Source organism: Cupressus sempervirens, chromosome 11, assembly GCF_028749045.1.
Source record: "Cupressus sempervirens isolate cs-2001-9-10 chromosome 11, ASM2874904v1, whole genome shotgun sequence".
In the NCBI taxonomy this organism is placed as follows: Eukaryota; Viridiplantae; Streptophyta; class Pinopsida; order Cupressales; family Cupressaceae; genus Cupressus; species Cupressus sempervirens.
The window spans coordinates 517,969,892-517,992,232 of NC_143128.1; the positions used below are offsets into that span (position 1 = coordinate 517,969,892).

Consider the following 22,341-nt stretch of genomic DNA (forward strand, 5'->3'; position numbering starts at 1 on the left):
GACTAACAAGCCTTTCTTTAAGAATCACATATGTGAGATTATTGAAGAGGTGTGAGATTTAGTATTGTGCAAAGTTCTGTACATTTCTCAGTTGTTTGCATTGCTGTAGGATTGATAATCCAAAAGCTACGTAACATACATTTTGTGCCTTATTTTCTGCATGCATTCAACAATGAAATTGAAAGCCATTTACATTTGTGAAAGCTTTTGATACCAAGACTTGATTTCTCTCTCATACTTCTTCAGCTAGTAGTGAGAGTTTGGCTGTATGACTATTTCTGAGTAGATCTCTGGCATTGCAGGGAGGAATTGTCTAACCTTTGCATGCAAAGGTGATGTGTTGTATGCTACTGTTTCTAAATGATCAGATAAATTAGTGGAAGCTTCATCTAAATGCAGCTGATAACTTTCCTACGTTAATCAGTCTTGGTGTTGGTTTGGGTTTGTGGGTTTGGTCAGAAAAGATTAGGGTTTGGAATTGTCAGTACTCCATACAATTCATGCCCTTGGTTGGGAGGCATTTTTATTCGTATGATTAAACTGAAATGTCAAAATGGGAAAATGTTTTGAAAAAGTTGATGGTTTGTTGTGGTAGGAGTCAGAGGACCAATTGGCTTTAAATTTGCCTCGGCTTTGCCTTGAATAAACTAATTGCACTTTTGTAGTACCCTAGACTAACCCCCTCGCATATCAAACACAGACTTCGAATCTGAGTTGGATTGGACCTGAGTGGACAAGTCCAGGAGTTCAAACTGCTCAGTTAAATGTTTTGGTAATGATTTCTTCATGAGAAACCATCGTCTTCTTGATTGGAGAATTTGGGGACACATGGTTGTATTTTGCCAAAGAGAAGTTGTTTTGGGTTAAAGAGCTAAGAGAACCTAGCTTGCATTCAGAACATTATTTTAATTCTGTCCTCAGATGCTTCATTGTAGTGATGGTGCTTTAAAAATGGTTATTCTATTGCTGATGATATCCCCTCACCAAGAGATTGAATTAGTGAGTTGCCTATAGAGGATGCTCTAGAGATGAGGTAGTGCTTGAGAGTGACAAGTACTTGAAAGGCAGCAGCAGTTGCATAAAAAAAAATGCAGTCCAGTAACTTGCCATGGTCATTCGTGGCCATTAATATGATTTCTTCATTTCTTTCTTTTGGATTTGGATGTGATTGTCAAATAAAATTTGATTGCTAAATTTGCAGGATTAAAATAGAAGAAACCATGGCATTACAAATGTCTAGAGTTTTTTTAATTTATCGAGATTTTTTAACATGTTTAATATAACTAAATCTTCAGGTACCCCAGTTTTTAAAATAGAAGTTTTAACTTTTAGTGACTCAAGTATGTACTATAAGTGTCTAATGACTTTTAACATCTTTTACAGAACTCTTAATGAAACCTATGTATACAACAAATTTTTGATATCAAGATGCACAGCTTTGACAGTGAAACATTATTGGGGCTCAAAAGGTTCATGAGTTGAGGGTTTTGGTTCTTTACCCTTCTGGATTTAGTGGAGATAGCTTGGATTGCAATCAAATGATAGCTGGAGCTTCAAAGTATTTAACAAAGGGGTGTGCTTTTGTTTTTTAATTATCTACATCTGCTTGGATGATAATTCTTGGTTGGGAGATCTCATCATGTCTTTATTTCAATAAGTCAATTGTAATTACTACTATTGATATAGACTTAAACGTCATTGTCTTCCATATGGAGCTTTTGACAATTTAATTGCTGAAATTTTCCCATTCAATTTTCCACAGAGCTTCATAATTCATAGTTGGAAGTACGTAATGTATTTTAGTCGATTACAGTGGCAACTTGGAAGATTATATTGCGAGAATGAAGAACTTGATCCTGTATTTTGAAGTTTTTGTAGAGATAAAAGATAAAATCGTTGCTTTTATATGAAAGCTAAGTTGCTGATTGTGGTTCTGATTCAGATTCAGACTTATGTTTGGATTCCAATTCCCAGATTTGGCAAAAATATTTTGTGCAGGTTCCGGTACCATGGGCATGAATTGTATAATAATAACAAGTTTAAAGTGTGATACTCATAAGTCCATCATTGCCAATAATATTATAAATAAAAAACCTCATCTACCCTATTCATGCTTTGCAAAAGTCTCGAAATGTCATTACACAATGAAAATTTAAACTACAAGCCATTTTAGTCCTCTGTAGCATACACCATTGAAGAAAAATGCTACAGCTTAAGAACAAAGCAAAAATGGTGAAAAATATTTGAAAGATGAATGAATAATCATCAAATGACCAAATTATTGGTTGAATTTAGGGCTTAGATGCTTTTTAAATAAAAAATTGAATAAAAAAATGGCAGCTACAGCTATAGATTCCCATGGATTCCGGAAGAACCTGGGAAATCCGGTCAGAATCAGGATCCAGGCCTAAACAGATGGATCCATTAATTTAGTATGAAAGTGTCCTTATAGGTAGATTACATGATAATGAATCTGTTTTTTCGTTGTTGTATTATGCTCATTTAAATTGTTTTCAACAGATCAAAAAAGTTTCTTTGTTAAAGTATTTTTATTTGTGAATAGTATATACTATATACGCTATTGGAAACCATCTTGGCTCTAATCAATTTAATGTTTTGTCTGCCAGTCAGAGAATATGAATGGAAGTATAGCTTACAAGTCGAGAATAAATGGTGGGGAATTCAGCCATAAAATGTTACATCCTTCAAAGGGGAAGGGTGGGTCACAAGACAAGAAGAGAAGCTTTTGTGATAAAGAACCACAAGAAGGGAGTCAGACGATGGTTGACCGACGGATTTTGAGGCACAAATATCGTAGCCTCAAGATTTCGATTGCTGGTAAGGATCAAGATGTAACACTTTAGGTTCATTGGTGTTAGATTACATAGAAAACATCATAATGCATTCAGAGGAAGTCATAGATTTGATTTCCTTCCTTGCAGAGGAAAAAGAAGAATTAGCAAATGTTGATTCAGACAAATTTGACCGAGTATTCAGCAAAGTACAGAATTTGCACAATCATGGTAAATTACTCATGCCATTTTCTTGCTTTGATGGTTGCTCAATTTTGAACCATCCAATTAAGTTTTTTATCACATTGCTATACTTATTTTGCTTTCATTTTGTTTTTAAATATTATGCGATAGCTTTATGCACAAAATATGTTTCTCAGTGTTTCATTACGTAAGACAAAATCCAAGAATTTGCTTTTTTGACTTGCTGTTGCAATCAATTTAGAATCAAAGAAGATTTAAGGCTTCCTATTTTCAGTGCGCAGGCCTCGTGAGCAAGTTGCAGATGCAGAGGCGCTCAATGATATCACCAGTGCATTGCTTGCATCTGTTAAGAGTACACAGAACAGTAATGGAATATCTATCCCAGATTTTATAAGTGCTCTGTCAAGGAGCTACGGTGACAAGAGTAATGTAAATGCATCCTTACGGGGTAATGATAATCAGATCTACATCTCATGGGAAAAATTGGGGTTAAATGCATCTACAATTTTTTCTCATGCTGCAGGTGCCTCTACACTGTAAGTTCTAACAACTTGTTTCTAATTATAATTTGTCTTCCTTCGTAATTCTTAATTTTAATGACATTTAGATGACTCATTTTTGCAGGCTTGGGCCTATGGATAATGAAGCAAAGCCAAGGAAGGCTGCCCAAATAAGAAGACATCAGAAACCAACTGAGAGTACTTGTCCTGAAAAAGTAAGCCTATTCACTATGCTCTTTTCCTGAATTCAGGAACAAAAGGCTTTCTACCCATAAGAACAATGATAAATAAGTTACAGGATATGGAAATCAAATTATTTTTCTATAGATTGTGGCAACTCTGCAAAATAAAAGCATCTTGTTTGTGGTTAACGCATCTCTCACTTGCTATGTGGTTAATTTTTATCAGTGGCTTGAATAGATGATTGGACAATGGATTACTGCCTTTTTTCCCCAAAATGAATCTTACAGGACTTTGAGTCCTATATTAGAATTCATAGCTATTGCAACCATACTGCCTCACAGCCTGAACTAACAATTTTCTTAAATAACACTTCAGTAGATGACAAGGTTGTTCCATGATTGTGTTTTCTTTGCTTTGAAATAGCACTTGCAATCCTAGAAAAAGTACAGTCAATGGTGGACCCTATTTTTAATAGAATCTAGCTCAATCAAAGTCTGTCTTGCTTGAAATCTTGAATTTTGAAGACAGACAGATGGCAAATTCTATGACTTCTTTGGTGTATCAATCAACTTGTTTGTTTTGTTTTTGTCAGTGATTCTTAGTCTCCAACTGTAGTTGTATTCTCAGCCGTATCATTGATAGTGAGATCATATAGGGGAGTGTTTCCTATTTGGTTGTAGGTATGCTGTGGGGAGTTTGCCTTTGGCCCTGCAACCTTTGGCAGGTGTGCCTGAAGAGCTGTGACTCTAGGCTTCTTAATTGGTCCACCTTTTTAAGATTTATTTTCAAGCCATCTATTATAGGATTACTAATCCAACCTATCCTTTTTCTTCCTTCTTTCTTTGGTGCTATTATTGTTGGCATGAACGGTAATGCATAGTGATTCAAAATTTTCATAATGAACTCTTTTTTGTTGTTGGTGTCATCATACATGCAACTTTATTTGACAAATATGTTTTTGAAGTCAAATGCATATATTCACTTATACACCTCATTGGTGTCAATATGTTTAACATGTTATATTATACTATATCACTATATTCCATTAGCAATTCTGGTTTTTTTTGTGACACCTTACCTTCATTTCTCCTATTGAATACATGTTATATTATACTATATCACTATATTCCATTAGCAATTCTGGTATTTTTTGTGACACCTTACCTTCATTTCTCCTATTGAATACTCTTGAAATCAATGTGTAAATTTTCTTCATTTAAGAACCATATGGCATTTATCAAATAAGCTTTCTCCATTACTACTTGCCTTTCTTTACATCTCTTCCCATGAAGTAAGAATATGCTTTCAATTGCTTTGCATCAAAGTGTAAGCGTTTTCCCTATCAATACCATTAAAAGAGCAATTTTGTTATATTACTAAAGCCACTATCAACAAATGGCTTACATTTGAAGGTATAATGTAGTTACCTTCTGCTAATTTCCTGGTGTTTGCCTTCTGCTAATTTCCTGGTGTTTGCATATAAATAACAATTCCAACTATCCAGATTGTTTACAGGTACTCTATAATTTACATAAGGTAAATTTAATGTTGATTTTTTTTCTGAATTTCATTTGGATTTTATGATTGACAAACTCAAATTCGATTTTGAACTTTGTGATGTAGCCTACCATTAAGTATAGCAATTTTGTTTTATTACTAAAGCCACTATCAACAAATGGCTTACATTCGAAGGTATGATGTAATCTGACCCTCTGTTATTTTCCTGGTGTTTGCCCATTAATAACGATTCCAACTTTACAGATTGTTTACAAGTATTCTATAAAAAAATTACTTAACAGCAAGTGAACTTAGATCAAATAATAATTAATTAACATTAAGCATTGTGATCATAAACAATCCTTATTGAACATAGAGTATCCTAAATAGATTGGATCCCTTTCAACAGTTGAGCTAATGGGAAAGTACGATAGGATGCCAGGAGACTGTCCTCAATTAAGCCCAAGAGTGCGGAGCAACTTTCCAAGTCAATTTTACCTTATAGACCACAAGCAAACCATCATGGGGATGTTCTACTTAATTGAGGGAATTGGTACTGCTGTATCTCATGTGTTCCACACTGATCCTTGATATGATTGCTTGCTGAAATCAATTAAATGTTAAGTGCCAATTCTTAATGTATTGGCAAATTAATGCAACAAGTGAATTAAACTTCTTATCAGATTGATAACAAACAAGAAAATAATATATCTAACCCATATGACATACCAATTACTTTCCAAATGTTCTAGTTATCCACACTTTCTCAATTAATCTCTGAAGGATCATCATTCTCATCTGAAGTCCTCAATTGAGACATACCTTTGTGGAGAGAGTCACACCCATTCACCTCTAATACCTTTTTGAAAGGCGCTGGCTAATCTCCAGAGAAAATGCACCAAAGACAAAAAAAAGTCAAACATGTTTCTTTTTCAGATTCACAAAAACACAGCGAAATTTTCTCAAAAATTTTGTTGTTTTCAATCACAAAATATACAGATCATGAAGATCAAATGCTGAATATTTCAAAAAATTTCATTATGTTTTCGTTTTTTTGAAATTTAGTCAATGGTGCAATTTGTAGGGAGGATAGCTGCATCCATTTTGAAATGGTTACAAGTACAACCCTTCATCTTGACTGCTGCACTTTCATGGTAAGTTCTTATTTAATTTAATTTAATTCTTTTGTTGTTTTGTCCAGTCAAACCCTGTCTAGTCAATCCCATAATAAAGTTATTTAATTGTTGGGCCCGAATCACAGGCTTAGATAATATTGGTTGTGGCTGTAAATCACAATCCTAGCAGATTTAAGATAGCCTTATAGTATCAGACACAGTTTGCAGTTTAAAATAATGTTGATATTCATCGCATATAGGAGCCCAATGATGTAGCTTCCTCATTATCACCTAAGGAAGAGTGGCATTTATTATTGCAAGACAACTTTTGAATACTAGAAGCTGCTGTAGCATCAATCGGAGATGTCACTCACTTTTAAGTAAAGTGCTCCCTTTTGTTATTAATTTCTTTGCATGCTTCCCACCGACAAAACTCAGTTTGCCTTATTATTAAAATAAAGTGCCACTAAATACTTCTTAAATTAGATGCTGTCATTTCAATTCATTTGATATCCATACAATTAACTTTATTTTATCGCCTAGCTTATTTTCATTATTAAGACTGCAATTGGTTGTAGGGGTATTACAGTCTCTGTTGCCATGATTGCTTGTAACCAAGCAATGATCATGGAGAGAGTGTTCAAGTTGACTCCCAACTCCCAACTTTCATTTCTGTTGCACCACTCTAATATTACCCTAAATTTTAAAGTGAATTAGAGTTGCTTTTAACTAAAAGTGGAATTTCTTAAGTTTTCTATTATCTGTCAAGAAGAGGAACTTTCTATATGTTAAGACGAGGATTAGAAGCATGACACATATCTATGACCTTTAATTGTTTTCTGTTAATACCTGCTTGGTTGTCTTGGTTTTGCAAAATCTAACAGTTTCCAATAGGGTGGGTGGGGGATTCAATGCAACTCCCCATTTGTTCCCACATGCACCCCCACCCAACCCCACACACTGGGCCTATGGTTCATGGGGAATCATAGTTCCCATGCAGGGGTTATCTAGCTTGTTGGTTGTGATATCAGGATCCTCAATTCATGACTATCGGATTTATGTTGCTCGAGTCCTTGCAGCATCTAAAAATTCTAACTATAATATTTGTTTTGAGGACTTATCTTTAACCTGGCCATTTCCCGGAGGGGTCTAAATACCCCTAGTTATATCTTCATGTGGACTACATTTTATCAGTTGATGGGATAAGTTTGATTTTATTGATTTGGCATTTGTATTTTTTGTTGGTGCACCAGAGGTATCCCTGCAAATTTATCATTTGTATTTTTAAAGTCCCTTTTCTTTCCAGCTGATTTCTTGAAGAAGATTTCTCTTCATCTGATAGGGGAACCTTTAGGAGTGAGATTTCAAGACACATTTCAAAGTTTGCTGTTGAGATGAGTCCTTAGTGATTGGAAAGATTGTTTTTAGATATTGAGAGTACGAGTGAACAATTTGTGAACATGTCTTGTAGCATATAACATTTGGATGTGTCAGTTTATAATTGGGATATTGGATATACAACTTTTATTATTTTATAATTTGGATATTGGATTTGAGAACTTTATCTTATTTGGCTTATGAGTATATATGCTTTATACATTCACAAGATCCAAGCTATTTAGTTCAGAGGTCATTAGTTTTCTTCTTGATATCTAGAGTTTTTGATTGTTGTGATTCAAATTCGAATTCGCATTTGAGTTCGCCGATCATAAAATTTGAAAGAAATTCAGCAAGGGTAAAAATCTGGAAAAAAAATTAACATTAAATTTAAGTAATATATATTTATGTATTTTTAAATATTAGTAATATATCCACAAAATTGTCAAAATGGTTTAACATTGCTAAATAGTTTACTAAACAACTAAATATCATTTTAAATAAAACAATATTATATTAAACAACAGTATTATATTAAATATCATAGAAATTGGATGAAGTTTGGGAAGGCAAATTTTTTTCTGAAATTCAAATATCATGGATGAAATTTGACGCATCCTGTGACTTAGGTTGTGACATTTCATGATTCAGAAACATGGTGATTACTACAGTAGAACATATAGGTTTTGTTGATTTGGTAACAGTGGTAGTAAACATGACTATAAGTATGATGTCCTCATATAAACATTAGAATGATTCGTTTGAGTAGTGTAAAGAGTGAACATTTACTGATTAACAATACATACCTTTAGCACAATGGCTGAATGTAATTAGGAAGAATTTGTTGTGATCTACTACTGCTGATAGTTCATGGGATTCTCTATGTTGATATTCTTTCATAAGGATTGATACTCTACTAGATGCCTGGAGCGAGTTTGTTTGATGTCTCTAGATGGAGCTCTGAATTCCATGTTGATATATGGGACATGACACAACTATCTCATTTAGAGACTGAGATGTCTTGCCATGAAGAAGAGGGCTGATTTGCACTAGGAACTTCATGCTGCAAGATTTTGATAATTCCCAATATTTTTCTATGACAGATGCTTGCATGCATGATGCTTTACATGACAACAAACTCTTGCTAGGCATAAGCTTGCTGAGCTATGCGTTTGGACTTTTTTGGGCTGCAAGGATATAATAAGGCAGCTTCTCGGAGGAGGACCATGAATGATTGTGATGGGTGGTATATTCAAGAAAAATAGTGAAGATGAAACCTTTCCAGTGTTCAACTCTTCATTAATCAAGGGGGGAAATATTCTCTAAATATTGGGTGTGTTAAGATTGGAGAATGTAGCTATCTAAGAATGATAGTGGATTTCTTGGATATTTTGAGATTTTGCCACAATGGGTCCTATACTTAAACTGGGTTCTGAGCAGTAGTTATTTTCACTGTTTTTGAACTAAGGTATTGTAGACTGGTTTCAGTTCAATAATCACAATATTATTGATAAGTTTTAGTCATTTGTTCTAAGCTTATCATAATGGTAATTGTGCCAAACAATCTTGTAACAATGAGCAGTAACTGCAGTCTCAGTGTTTTGTGGTCTTCAAAGAAGTGACAGATCTCTTCAATGCTTGTTTTAGGAAGAGATTTACAAGTAGTAATCGCAGCTTGTTAATGCAAGACTATGGTTTGTACCAGCTTTAAACCCTCACACACTTCAGTGAGGAAGGGTGTGTGGGCAAAGACAATTTTGTCTGGGCTGTCCTATGTTGAGTTGTATGCTGATGGTGGAACTTATGGTTAAGATCACACTTTTGATTTAGTATTTCCTATGTTGCCGGATTCGTCCCCTACTGCTTGGATTCAGGTCCGGGTCCGCACGGGTCCTGATTCGTCCCCGGGTTCACTGCGGGTCCGGGCAGGTACCTTAGTTTTGACTGTGGATTCGTCCGGGTCCTTGCTGGAGCGAACCCAGATGAACCCACAGCGAACCCGGGGCTAAAACAACTTTAAAGAGTGTTTTTTTAATTGTTTTCTTATGTAACTCTCAAAGGAACTTAATAAAAAACATTTCACTCATCTAATCTCTTATGTCAAGGAGGAGGACGATGATATAGCAGCATATGGGACTAGTGGAACCAGTTTGGGTAACAATGATGAAGATCTAGATATAGTTGCAGTTGGGGATGAAGCCATTGATCTCTCATTTTATGATGATCCATTTGACCCTTGAAGGGCATTTGATGCTATGATTATTGATAAACCACTAAACATTTGTCATCTATCATCATGTTTCAAACTTTATTATTTGCAATTTAGTAATTCAATGTATTATTTGATGAACTAGTCTATGTTTTGCAATTTCATTTTGCAATTTAGTAATTCAATGTATAATTTTCTTTACAATCATGAAGATAGATTAATGAGCGAGTATTTAATGTTTTTAGATTTAGGTAAAAACAGGTTTTGAAGGGACCCGAAACCCTTTGGCATTTGGCATTGATCAATGATCAAGCAACAATTGTTCATATTGTGAAATGACTTTGTTTTGCAACTATGCATGTTTCTCTTTTGTGTGTGTGTGTCTATATATATATCACGAACCCACCCACGAACCCAAATGGGGAAATTTTTTTTTGACTGAACCCACGAACCCCAAACCCAAACCCGAACCCAAACCCGTCCCCAAACCTGAATCGGCAACTTAGAGTATTTCTAATAATGCTGCATGTTGGCATCCTTTGGTAATTGTTGGGGTTCTCAAGTTTGTACGAGGATTCACGTCCTCTTGTTAGGGTTCTCAAGTTTGTACGAGGATTCACGTCCTCTTGTTATGAGTGAGAAGTAGAGTACTGTACTATCATTGTAGACTGCTCCTTGCATGATTTAATGACCATTGCTCTCTTGCTATTGTTTGACAAATATATTGTGAATGAGTATTATTATCTTTGTTTGGCACCATTTTAAACATATATGATTATATCCCTTTTCATATGATGACAATTATTAGGCAACTTCCTCTGCGCATCAAGAGATCTTATGCTGAGCATTTTCTTATTTTTAAGTGTAAAGTAATCATAAATCTACAACAGTAAAATGCATAACATGCTGCTCATGAACCAAAAAAGTTAATAGCTAAAAATCATAACCTAAGGAACAAATGTACAGGAAAAAACAAACTTGAAGCACTGAACCGAGGGACAGTCCATTCGTTGCTTGCTATGCCAAAAGAAATGAAGGTGGTATATGCTGAAAAGGAATGGAGGCTGTACAGAATACTATAGAAAACAAAACAACACTTTTATAAAGAAATAGCAGAGGTAGCAAAGGACCAAGACAAACATGGGCTGGCTGGTAAACAGCAAATACTTGCTTTTTCCAGATAGCCAACCTAAAGAACAAATGTACAAAAAAAAGTTGAAGCACTGAACCTAGGGGCAGTCCATTCGCTGCTTTTTATGCCAAAAGCAGTGAAGGTACTATATCGTGTACATATCTTTGTATGTCCTTTAGCACTTTCCATCAGTATTTTTCTCTTATATATGTTTTCTAATACCTTGGATGTCCCACCAATGGGTATTGTGATATTCGTTCACAATGACTTCTTTCGTTTTGGATTTTCGGGTCAAGAAGATTCTCCCTTTGTAGAAGATGACATCATTTGAAACTCTGAAAATCTCCGTTAGGTACCTTTCCTCCCAATACTTCAGTTGCAAATTGATCTTTATCATAGTCAGCTATTATCTCATCTTTCTAATCTTTGGAGATACTAGAAATAGTATTGATGTGGGCTCTTAATGATAAACCATCTGCTGCTCCATTATTTACACCTTTCGCATATTCTATGTCAAAATCATAGGCTTGAATTTTGCTCACCCATTTTTGTTCTCTGTCTCTTAGGTCCTTATGATTTAGGAAGAAGCGTAGACTAATATGATTTGTTTTGACTACGAACTTCCCATAAACTAAATATTGACAATTTTTTTGCCAAAGCATGCATTATTACCAACATTTTATTATCATAAATAGAATAATGTCTCTTGGCTTCCGTGAGCTTGTGACTTTCAAAAGCTATAAGATGTTTCCTTTGCATGAACATTGCTCCCATTCCTTCTCTTGAGGCGTCGCATTGTAATTTGAAAGGTATAGAGAGATCTGGTATGGCTAATACTAGGCATGAACTCATAACTTCTTTTAGTTGCTTGAAGGTTTGTTGTGCTTTATTATCCCAAGTGAATGTTCCTTTTTTGGTTAAGTCTGTAAGTGGGGTTGCAATCTTTGAGAACCCTTTAACAAATCTTCGATGGTAGGTGCATAATCCAACGAAACCCCTGAGTTGGGTAAGTGTTTAAGGTTTTGGTCACTCTCTAATAGCTTCAAATTTTTTCCTCGTCTACGCTCACCCCTTCTTTGTTGATTTTATGTCCAAGGTACAATATTCCTTGAAGTTCAAATTCACATTTCTAGATTTTAGCATATAATGACTCTCTTTCTAAGATATTGAAAACTTCATTGATATGTCTAAGGTGCTCCTCCCATGTTTTGTTATAAATAAGAATGTCATCAAAGAATATGGGGAGGAATTTCTGTAACTATTTTTTAAAGGTATGATTCATGCAAGATTGAAAAGTTGCTGGTGCATTTGTGAGTTTGAACGGAAGCACTACATTCTCTCATTCTGATTTGATGATATCCATACTTTATGTCAAGTTTTGAGAACTAGCATGCCCCATGTAATTCATCCATCAACTCATCGATTTTGATGATTGGGTACCTATTTTATATAACAAAGAACCAAACTCGGAATCAGCAAGGCCGACTTGAATCGTGAATCGGTTACAAATCAACAAAATGAAAAACCCCTTGAGATTTAGAGGTTTTATCGACTTAAAACTTATTTTAGACACCCTTTAGTGAATATAACTTGAACACACTATAACATCATCAAATAGAAGTTAACATAAATTAATAAGGAACATAAATGATAAATCCATCACATAAAATGTAAATTGCAGCTAAGCTGCTCAAGTAAATAGGAATCATAGGATCATAATGAGTGATGACAAATCTATAGAATCATAAATGTTGTCAAAATTGATTGTGATATAAAGATAATATTTTATGCTTGGTCAAGTCCTTAAGTGCTGATTGACACAACTAGACAGGTAGGGAATTGCACTGGGGAAGGAGTAATTCGGTCACTTTGGGGCAGATGAGTTCCAATATGGATGAAAATCATGAGGGAGCCTCATGTTGATCGTTTCCATACTTGAGCAGCAGTAATTCTTCTACCTGTCTTAGGGTTAGTGATTGAGAGGATTAAAGAATTGAAGCTTGAGTACATACTGATTCTAGCTAAGATGACATGCAATAATTAGTGAGAATTACACTCACCTAAGCTTGAAACATTATCAATTACCATTCTCGAGTACGTTTCTAACTCTAAAAGGGAATTTTGACTAGATTAAGATAGACCCTATTAGGGGTCATTGCATTGAGTATGAATTTTTTGGAAAATTGCATTTTAGAGTTGGTTGATCTTCCACTAGATTGTGTACCTTTTGGTGGCAAGTAGGTCTTTTGAACCAAGGACAAAGAAGATGACTCCTTGAAAAACATAAAGCTCATCTAAAGGAATATGCTCAAAAAGTGAGTGTAGATTATGAAGAAACCTCTGTAGTTACAATGAAGCGAACTACTATTTATGCAATGTTGGCTCGCTCAATCCAAAATTTGATTGAGAGTAATTTAAATGAATGTGAAAGTAGCATATGCTTGAATGAAAATCTCAAAGATGGTGTACATGACTGAACTAGAAGAAAATGAAGTCAAAGGTCAAGAACACTGAGAGTGCAAGCTTATCAAATAGCTATATGGTTTAGCTCAAGCCCATAAGCATGGTATGGAAAACTTGCCAAGCACCCCTTGAAGATGAATTTCAATGACTTTAAATTTGATGATGTCATTTTTTTTTCACATGTTTTGATCTCACAATTGTGTAACCATTTTGTTTATAACTGGTAACAATGAAAAGGGTCTTGCAATTGTGAAAACAGAATTGCAGTAAGGGTTTGAAATGATTGTCTTGGGATGGTACCATTATTAGGACGTTAAAGTGATTCAAAACTTTAAATATGTTTGTCATTGAATAAAAATATATTGGTGAACTTCTTATTGCAAACTACTCAAATTTGAAACAAATCAAATGAAACTGCAAAGTTTGTTCATGCAACATGGAAGTCTGATCTATTGGTTTTCATGGATCATTGCAAATGTATTGGCACTACTTGTAAGATATGTGTTTTCCAAATGTGACAATCACTTATGTTTATATTGAGTAGAAGCCATGAATAGATATGTCCCTTCATGGTACCAAATGCAACAATCTCTTACATTTATATTGAGTAGAAGCCATGAATAGAGATGTCCCTTCATGGGACATGTCTATGGAAAATTGAATTGGAAGATGCATTCAATTTGTTAATTAACGAAAACACAAAAAGAACCAAACTAAGTTAAATGCAAAGTGATTACAAAAATTACATTTGCATGAGGAATGTTGATGATTGGAAGCCCAAAAGCCAAATAGTAAATAGTTTCTGTAAAACTAAAAGTAAAGACATCTTTATAAATTGCAGTTACACCTTCCTTGTCCCATCTGTACTAAAACTTAAGTGAGATGTTAAACTAGAGGCTATAATCCTAGGAGTTTGCATTGGGCATGATTGTGCGTCCTGGCTTGATATTTTTGTAGATTTGGTGGCTTGTCCTCCATCTTGGATGTAGCTTCTTCTGGCACTAGCAATGACTCTTCATCCTCCTCAATGTTGTCGAATGTAAAACAAAATTCACGCCTTCTCCCCCATAACTTGCCTCTTCAAATCCATGATTTATCCTTTGTAAACAATGGAGGTTGGTCTTGTGATATCTAACCACTAAGAGTCTATATCATCCAAATCAATTGGAGCAACTATTGCTTCATGTGCCTTTCTTATGTGCAACTAAATATTAAATTGCACAGATAGAAGGTCATTGAGGTGTTTTAGGTAAACCATTCTCTTCTACATGTGGATGGCCTCGAATAAGGTCCAATTGCGCTCACAATTGGATGAGCTCCAAGGCTGACATAATACTCTTAGGGCAGTTTTTTGAGATGAGGGGTATTTCTACAACCAACTTTGACACCATGCATTTGCAAAAAAATATTGAAAAGTTAGAAAGCAAAGAGAAAAACAAAAACATAATTTATCAATTTATCAAGTACTTTAGACTTCAAAATCCAAATGGCAAATGTTTTACCTTGGGTTTGAGTGCCTCTTCCTCTCTTTGCTAGCTATGAAGAGAGTATATTTGTTGTTCAACCATAATGAGGCCCCTCTTCACAACCTCATGTATCATCCTTTGAATGCATGCAATGAGGCCCTCCATGACTTCTCCATTAGGATTTGAATAAAAATCATCAAACCTAAAACAGGGGTTGAGGAAGTACCCTACTAATGGAGTGGTGGAGTTGATTGTTGCGCTCACAATTGGATGAGCTCCAAGGCTGGCATAATACTCTTTAGGGCAGTTTTTTGAGATGAGGGGTATTTCCACAACCAACTTTGCCACCATGCATTTGCAAAATAAAATATTGAAAAGTTAAAAAGCAAAGAGAAAAACAAAAGCATAATTTATCAATTTATCAAGTACTTTAGACTTCAAATTCCAAATTGCAAATCTTTTACCTTGGGTTTGAGTGCCTCTTCCTCTCTTTGCTAGCTATGAAGAGAATATATTTGTTGTTTAGCCATAACGAGTTCTCTCTTCATAACCTCATGTATCATCCTTTGAATGCATGCAATAAGGCCCTCCATGACTTCTCCATTAGGATTTGAATAAGAATCATCAAACCTAAAACAGGGGTTGAGGAAGTACCCTACTACGTGAATGGGGTGTTGGAGTTGATTGTTCCACCTATTAATAATTTCCCAAATGGGATCAAATTTGAGTCTATCTCCCTTGTACTATTTTCTATAGACTCCTTGGCCCTATCCATGGCCTCGTAAAGATACTCCTTGGGGTATGTTACCCATCTACCAAGCGTAGAATTCTAACTAGGGGCCCGAACACCTACAATTGAAAAATACAAATTATAAAAAGATTAATTAATGAAGTTAGTAAGGTACAAATTAATAATGAGAGACTTGAATCAAGAATAATTAGAAATTCTAGTTTTGAAGTTATCTTTACAATCTCTGCAACCCTTTGGGCAAAATGGTTGTCGAAGACTATGGTTGTGACAACCTCACCTTCAACCCTCTTTGAAGAAGGTGAGTTTAGCCATGCTTACAAACATTTGTTTCTAAGAAGTCAATGCATCAATAGTGTTTTGCAATGTCAAGAAAATCGTTGCAAACCTTGTGACACTAGATCTCATCAAATCTCTCCCATGAGTGTGCTTACTCATCAAATGTAGAGCCCACGGTTGATTGCGGATATATTTTGTGATCAACCTTCCATCTTTCACAATTGGAGTTATCCAATCAATTTTTCCAATGTCCTCCAAAAGAAGATTAAAGATATGTGTTGCACAAGGTGTTTGGAAAAAGAGGGGTGCCTTTCTTGGAGGAATCTAATCTACATGCTGCCACATATGCTGCTGCATTATCTGTGATAATTTGCACCACATTCTCTACTTCCACCTTCATGACATTGTTCTTTAGCAATAATGTCAATGTTTTTGCATTTTTTCATCTTATTGGAGGCATCATCAGCCAATTTGAAAAATGCTCCTTGCAAGCAACAAAAAAATTAACAATGGTGTGGTTTTTGCCTTCTATCCACCCATTAGAAAGAATAGTGCAGCCTAACTTTTTCCACTCTTTTTTCGCTCATGCACAACTTATCATGCCATATCAACTACATTTGTGAGCAACCTACAAGAACAAAGTGAAATTAGGTGTTAATACACAATTTTGATATAATAAACAAGAAAAACCAATAAAATTAAAAAAATGAATTCAAGTGGATTATTTAGTATTTACTAACCTACCACCCATATCCTTGCGAGAAGGGGCCTTCTACCTTTTTTCTGAAATGTAGTCACCGAATTGAGTCAATAGAACTTTCTGCCACATTCAATGGAATGTTATTGAAGTACTAAATATCAGCGCATGCAAGTTTGCTGTCTTGTGTGCTCTAGGTGTGTTCTTTGGCACAAAGTAGCTCACTATAGGTTGCGTTGTTGATGGTGATAAACTAGTAGGCACTATATTAGAGGAAACAAAAGTGGTAAAAGAGGGGAGCTTGTTTTGTGGATATGTAGTAGCAGGCACTCTATTAGAGGAAGCAGAAGCGGTAAAAGAGGGGTTCTTGTTTTGTGGATACATGGGCTACGACTAGAGCCCGCTATGCCCTCAAGTGCCGCTTCTTCTTCAATGTTGATTAAAGCACACCTCGAGATTCAGCTATGGTGCTCGTCATAGCTAATTTTGCCCTCCCCTTCTGCAATTTTTTCTCTTCCCCAATGACAAGTGACATTAATATATATTCTTCTCTCTTATGTGGTTTTGCCACATTTCATAGTGTCATGCTTGGCAATGCTTGCAAGGTTGTATTTGACATGGTTTATGCCTCAATGAATTAGTTTCTCACTTATTATGCAAATCACCCTCCCATGCTCTGGCCCTTCATAGGCATACCTCCAAGTCTTATCTCTAGCACCTTTAAGACAGATAACTATAAATCTGGATGGGCATGGCTCTAGTGGCCAGTCATTTCTTAAATCTGTCATGCTAAGTTAATGGTCAACTGTTGGCCTACACAGAATGTGAAAAGATAAAATTGATATTTTAGTTAAATAATTTAGCAAACTATTAAAATTAATTTCAATAATTTTAGACATCATTTAAAGACTTAAAAAATTTTTAGGGTTTCATTCTAAAAAAAACCTAGAGATTCTTCAAATCGATGGTGAAAGATTCAACAAATCTTGTAAAAAATTAGTGTTGAATCTTGTTCTAATGACTCAATAATTTTTAACTACTTAGGAATAGTTTTGTATTCATCTAGGTATAACAAAAAATAAATAGAACGCTATAAAATAAATAAAAATAAAATCAGAAAATTTACCTCAGAATTTGATTTTTCTTCGAAGACTGCTTGAGATCCACTTGAAATTTGCTCTAATCTTCTTATAATTGATTGAAATCAGCTAGCAAGGGCTTGGAAGTCTATTTCCCACTCAGCCAAGCAGAGGCACTCAAAACATAAAAACAAAGTCAACTGGGTTGATTTTTGCCTTTAACGCTGGCTGTGGAAATGTGGCCAAGTTTTTGTGTTTGGACTATGCGATTTTTTCACAAAAACTCGTTGAGTCTTGCTTGCGAGTTACCAGTCATAAAACTTTCAGAGCATAAGAAATCGGGGAGTTTTAAAAACTTGCTGAGTAGTCTGCGAGTCTGCCAACTATGCTTAAAATTGTTGGTGGTTGTTGCACCAAAGGAATAACCTGCTAATGCTTGATACCCACAACTAAGGCCCCGTTTGGTTGCTGGAAGATGAGGGCCAAAACCGGGTTATCAGGGTTAAAACCAGGTTTTGCAGAAAAACATGGGCATTTGGTTGGTTAAAATTATAACCTGGTTTTCAATTTCATCTTCCAATTTTGGTCAAAAATTGGAAGATGTTTCTTCCAATAAAAAGGTGGAATTCAAAATTAAAACCAGGTTTCGAATTTTATGACAGTTTTTTTAATAATATTGTGGGGTCCACAGTATATTCATCTTCCGTGTCAACCAAACGGACCATTGTCTTTCCAAACCACAAAACCAGGTTTTCAAAAACCTGGTTATAAGATAACTTGGTTATGCGACAAATTCATCTTCCTCAACTGAACGGGGCCTAATAGAACATAGTGGGTGATTAAGTAATTTCACAAACTTAAGATTTTATAACAATTGTTGGCTGCCATTGCACTAAAGATTGACCTGTTGATGCTCAATATTACGAAGTAATTGGAAAATATTTGTTTGTTATTAAAAGAGACCAAGAGGTCTATATATACAAAAGAATGGAAATAAGAAAAAACTAACAATTATCTATAGCTAACTAAATATTAGAAACATTCTAATAGTTACAGAAGATTACAATAGATAACCATTAGATATTAAACAAAGATAATAGAAACTATCTGTTATCATAATACTCAATACAACCTCTAGACTTATAGAACACAAGAAGTGTTTAAGCCATTTCACAAATCCAAGCGCTCCTCTGCACATCACAAGAAGAGTTGAGGTGCACACCTTGCAACAAAAAGAGGTATCCATGTGAATTGAAAGAAATTTTTCATTTGTTAAAATTTGACTTTTGTTGGCTCCTGTTCCATTCCTCCTAGTAAAATCAAATAGAAAATACCTTTTCATTTGGTATACAGAAAGTAAATGTTATTGGAAGTTATTCAATTTCTGCATGATCAGTGTTTCTTTTATGATAAGCCATTTTTTAATGGATGCGGCTATCCTCCCTACAAACTGTACAGTTGACCATTTTTCAAAAAATCAAAATCATCATTGATTTTTCCGAAAATTTCAGCATTTGATCTACATGATCTGCATAGTTTGTAGACGAAAACAACAAAAAGTTGGAAACAAATTACTACGTTTTCGTCAATCTGGAAAAAAAGAAGTTTTGACATTGTTTTGTCTGGAGATTAGCCTGTCCCTTTTTTAATTGGTCTAGGATGCTTTAGTTTCAGCTGGTTACAGGAAATATGATGATGTGGGGAGGCTATTGAAAAAAATTCTCAGTTACTGGCTTCTAATAATGCAGGTTGCAGATTCCGGTAGTGAAGAAAACAAAGAGACAGACAAGAATATGGTTACAATGTTCAATATTCTGAGAAGGCACAAGCAAGTTAGGTTGGAGGCCCTGGTGCTTAATAGACGGTCATTTTCCCAGACAATAGAAAACATCTTTGCTCTGTCATTTTTGGTGAAAGATGGCCGAGCCGAGATAAAGTTGGATGAAAAGAAGAACCATATTATCAGTAAACTCCTTTATCCATTTTTGTTCTGTTTATTTGTCTCATCTTTGGTGCCTATTTGTTAGTCTCTAAACCGTGTGTTAATTATCAGCTCCAAGAAATGCTCCTTCAGCTACTGATATGTCATCTGGAGAAGCTTCTTATAGTCAATTTATTTTTCGGTTCGATTTTAAGGACTGGAAGGCAAGTGAATTTTCAAATTGCTTTTCTATTTTGTGTTGAAGTATTATTGTTGGAAATTTCTCATGTAAATTACTCTGTATTTTCTGGTACAGTTAATGATGGAATCCATTGACAGTTCCGAGGAGCTGATGCCTCACAGAGATAGTTTGCCTTTGTACCATAAATCTGATAATGCTTCAGAAAGTCAAATAAGAAAAATCTCAAGAAACAGGGGTCGTGAGGCCCCATTGACAATCTCTACAAGAGGCTCAAATGACTGTAGCAGTCAGAGTAGTGGTGAGAAGAAATCTTCTCGGAAACGCTCTGCAAGTGGTATGAATGGATTACAATGGGGTGGAGAGGCCCCAAGGTCACCAACTATCAGAGGAAAGAGGTTCAAATGGGGGGCAGCAGGGTTGTGATTTCTCGCTCACGCTTTTTGCAAGAGATCCTCAAATGAGTGGCAGCGAGGAAGATTTTTCTGAGATGGTTGGGAAGGGAAGCAAGACATAACAGATCAGCTACCAATTTATTTTCTGCAATATATACCATTGCCCTGAGGAAAGCTCTTTTTATTTGTGTTATTATTACGTGTAAATATTCCTCTTTTTTTCATCCTTGATTGGTTCCTGTACATAATTAATTTATTCTGATCTGCAACATGGTTTTTGTAGATAGTTATAACATATTTGGGCTGCATTCGACATGAATTCAATTTAACATTCAATTCGTTGATATTTGCTTCAATGCAGCAATTTTTTGTAACCTCCAGGTATCTGTTCATTGCTTTCCTTTTCAAATAGCCGACCTTCTGGTCTTGAAATAGTCAGGACTTGAAAGCAAGTGTTTTATAGATAATATATCAATGGCACAATTTTCTTTTGGTTGAATATTGTGTGTCCATCTATATCAATGGCAATATCATCTTTTGATTACATTATGAATTAAAAGTTGTACATTGCAAATTCTTCTTGACTACTTCGTTTTGAATTAAAAGTTATAAATCACTTCATTTAAATATAATCTTTTTGAACATCAATCAAATAATAATTCAACATTCTACTTGCACGGGGACAAAATGTTATTCTGTTCGTATTGATCAAATTCACCTTTTGACCTAATCATGTTCTGTCATAGTTATCTGATTATTGCTGCATTGAAGGATGTTTTAAAAATAACCATTGCAAATACCTAACCAAATGTTGAACGGACTGCATTTTTCCTAGAGCACACTGAAAAAATCTTTATCACGAACCCAAAATTTTCAATTCAGGTCAGGTGGTAAATTTTATAATAATTTGCCATGTAAAATCTTTCTCTTCCGCAGATTACTCATTTAGATACAAAGTGCTCATGTTTATTTTTTTTCACTAAAACCGAAGTGCTATCTAATTATTTTTAATCCGTGTGGGGTTTTGTTGTGGGAGATGATAACAATGGATGGACATTTAAAACAAGTTGACGGGTACTAGGGATTCGAAACTGATGAACATATAGAGGACATCTTAAAAGCGGATTCATGGGCGAAATCAAAATCCAGAAGTCTCAACTTAATCGATGAAGTTGGAATTTTAATGCCTTAAACACGACACCTACAAACGATCATGCATGGATGGATTCAACTCTACAATCAATTTGTCTAATATTGGTTGGGGGAACGTTGATCGAAGAGAGGCAACTGCATTGGATGAGTGTTCAAGGTGCATACGCGAAATTGAGGCTCCCTTACATATATACTGGTATTAAACTAGGTGCAATCAAAGATATCTCCAGAATAGTCAAGTCGGTAAACCCTAGATTGATTTTGATTTTGATTTTTTTTTATGGGTTTGCTTAAGAAGTACAAGTCGCAACCATTACGAAATCCTCTTCTCCTTCTCCGGTTTCCCATGGAATCAAAATCTCCAAAGGGAGTATTGAGAAGGAATGATTACAAGGATCAAAATTAGATTGAGAAGATTCTAAATCCATCAGTAGTGCATCTGCTTCCTCATTGACCACGCCACCAGCAAATTCGGGAACTAATCAAGGTCCAATAAGTAGCCTAGATTTGGAGAAGTAAGAAGTGGAAACTTGAGTTGCGTAGCCTAGATGTGGAGAAGTTAGATATAACCGATGAAATTGTCTTGGTTATTCAAATTAGGTCAATTAGTCTATTATGCTCCTAAAGAGAGGTATACAATCAAGCTTCATTTGAACAACCAAATGATCAAATATGAAATTTTACAAGAGATTAAATCCGTTTATGTTTATTTTGTGTTTAAATTTAAGTAGCTCAGTGTTCTCATGGACATTTTAAATTGTCTAAAAATGATAATTTAGAATCTTTTGCTATTTTAGTGGAGCAACTATTATTTAGTAATTGTAAATAAGTTACAAGAAAAGAGGAGGGACTGAAAATAATAAGTAGTAGCTGCTTATTGCCGAAAACATGTGGCTCCACAAACTCTTATCTTCTTTAAAAAAATATATATTT

The 22,341-nt window shown here is 35.0% G+C and overlaps 1 protein-coding gene across 7 annotated transcripts in view; it reads left to right on the top strand.

Annotated features, from left to right (window-relative positions):
* The window catches only part of LOC149530633 (non-structural maintenance of chromosomes element 4 homolog A-like), a 37,121-nt gene extending 16,366 nt beyond the window's left edge, over positions 1 to 20,755 (top strand). For all 7 annotated transcript variants that reach the window (XM_089808770.1, XM_089808771.1, XM_089808764.1 and 4 more), the window contains 7 exons: positions 2,628 to 2,838; positions 2,943 to 3,023; positions 3,271 to 3,532; positions 3,621 to 3,711; positions 19,490 to 19,706; positions 19,795 to 19,886; positions 19,979 to 20,755. In XM_089808770.1, coding sequence (XP_089664896.1) covers positions 2,628 to 2,838; positions 2,943 to 3,023; positions 3,271 to 3,532; positions 3,621 to 3,711; positions 19,490 to 19,706; positions 19,795 to 19,886; positions 19,979 to 20,287 — 1,263 coding nt within the window. In that variant the 3' untranslated portion in view covers positions 20,288 to 20,755. The remainder of the gene's footprint in view (positions 1 to 2,627; positions 2,839 to 2,942; positions 3,024 to 3,270; positions 3,533 to 3,620; positions 3,712 to 19,489; positions 19,707 to 19,794; positions 19,887 to 19,978) is intronic.
* Positions 20,756 to 22,341: the final 1,586 nt, after the last annotated feature.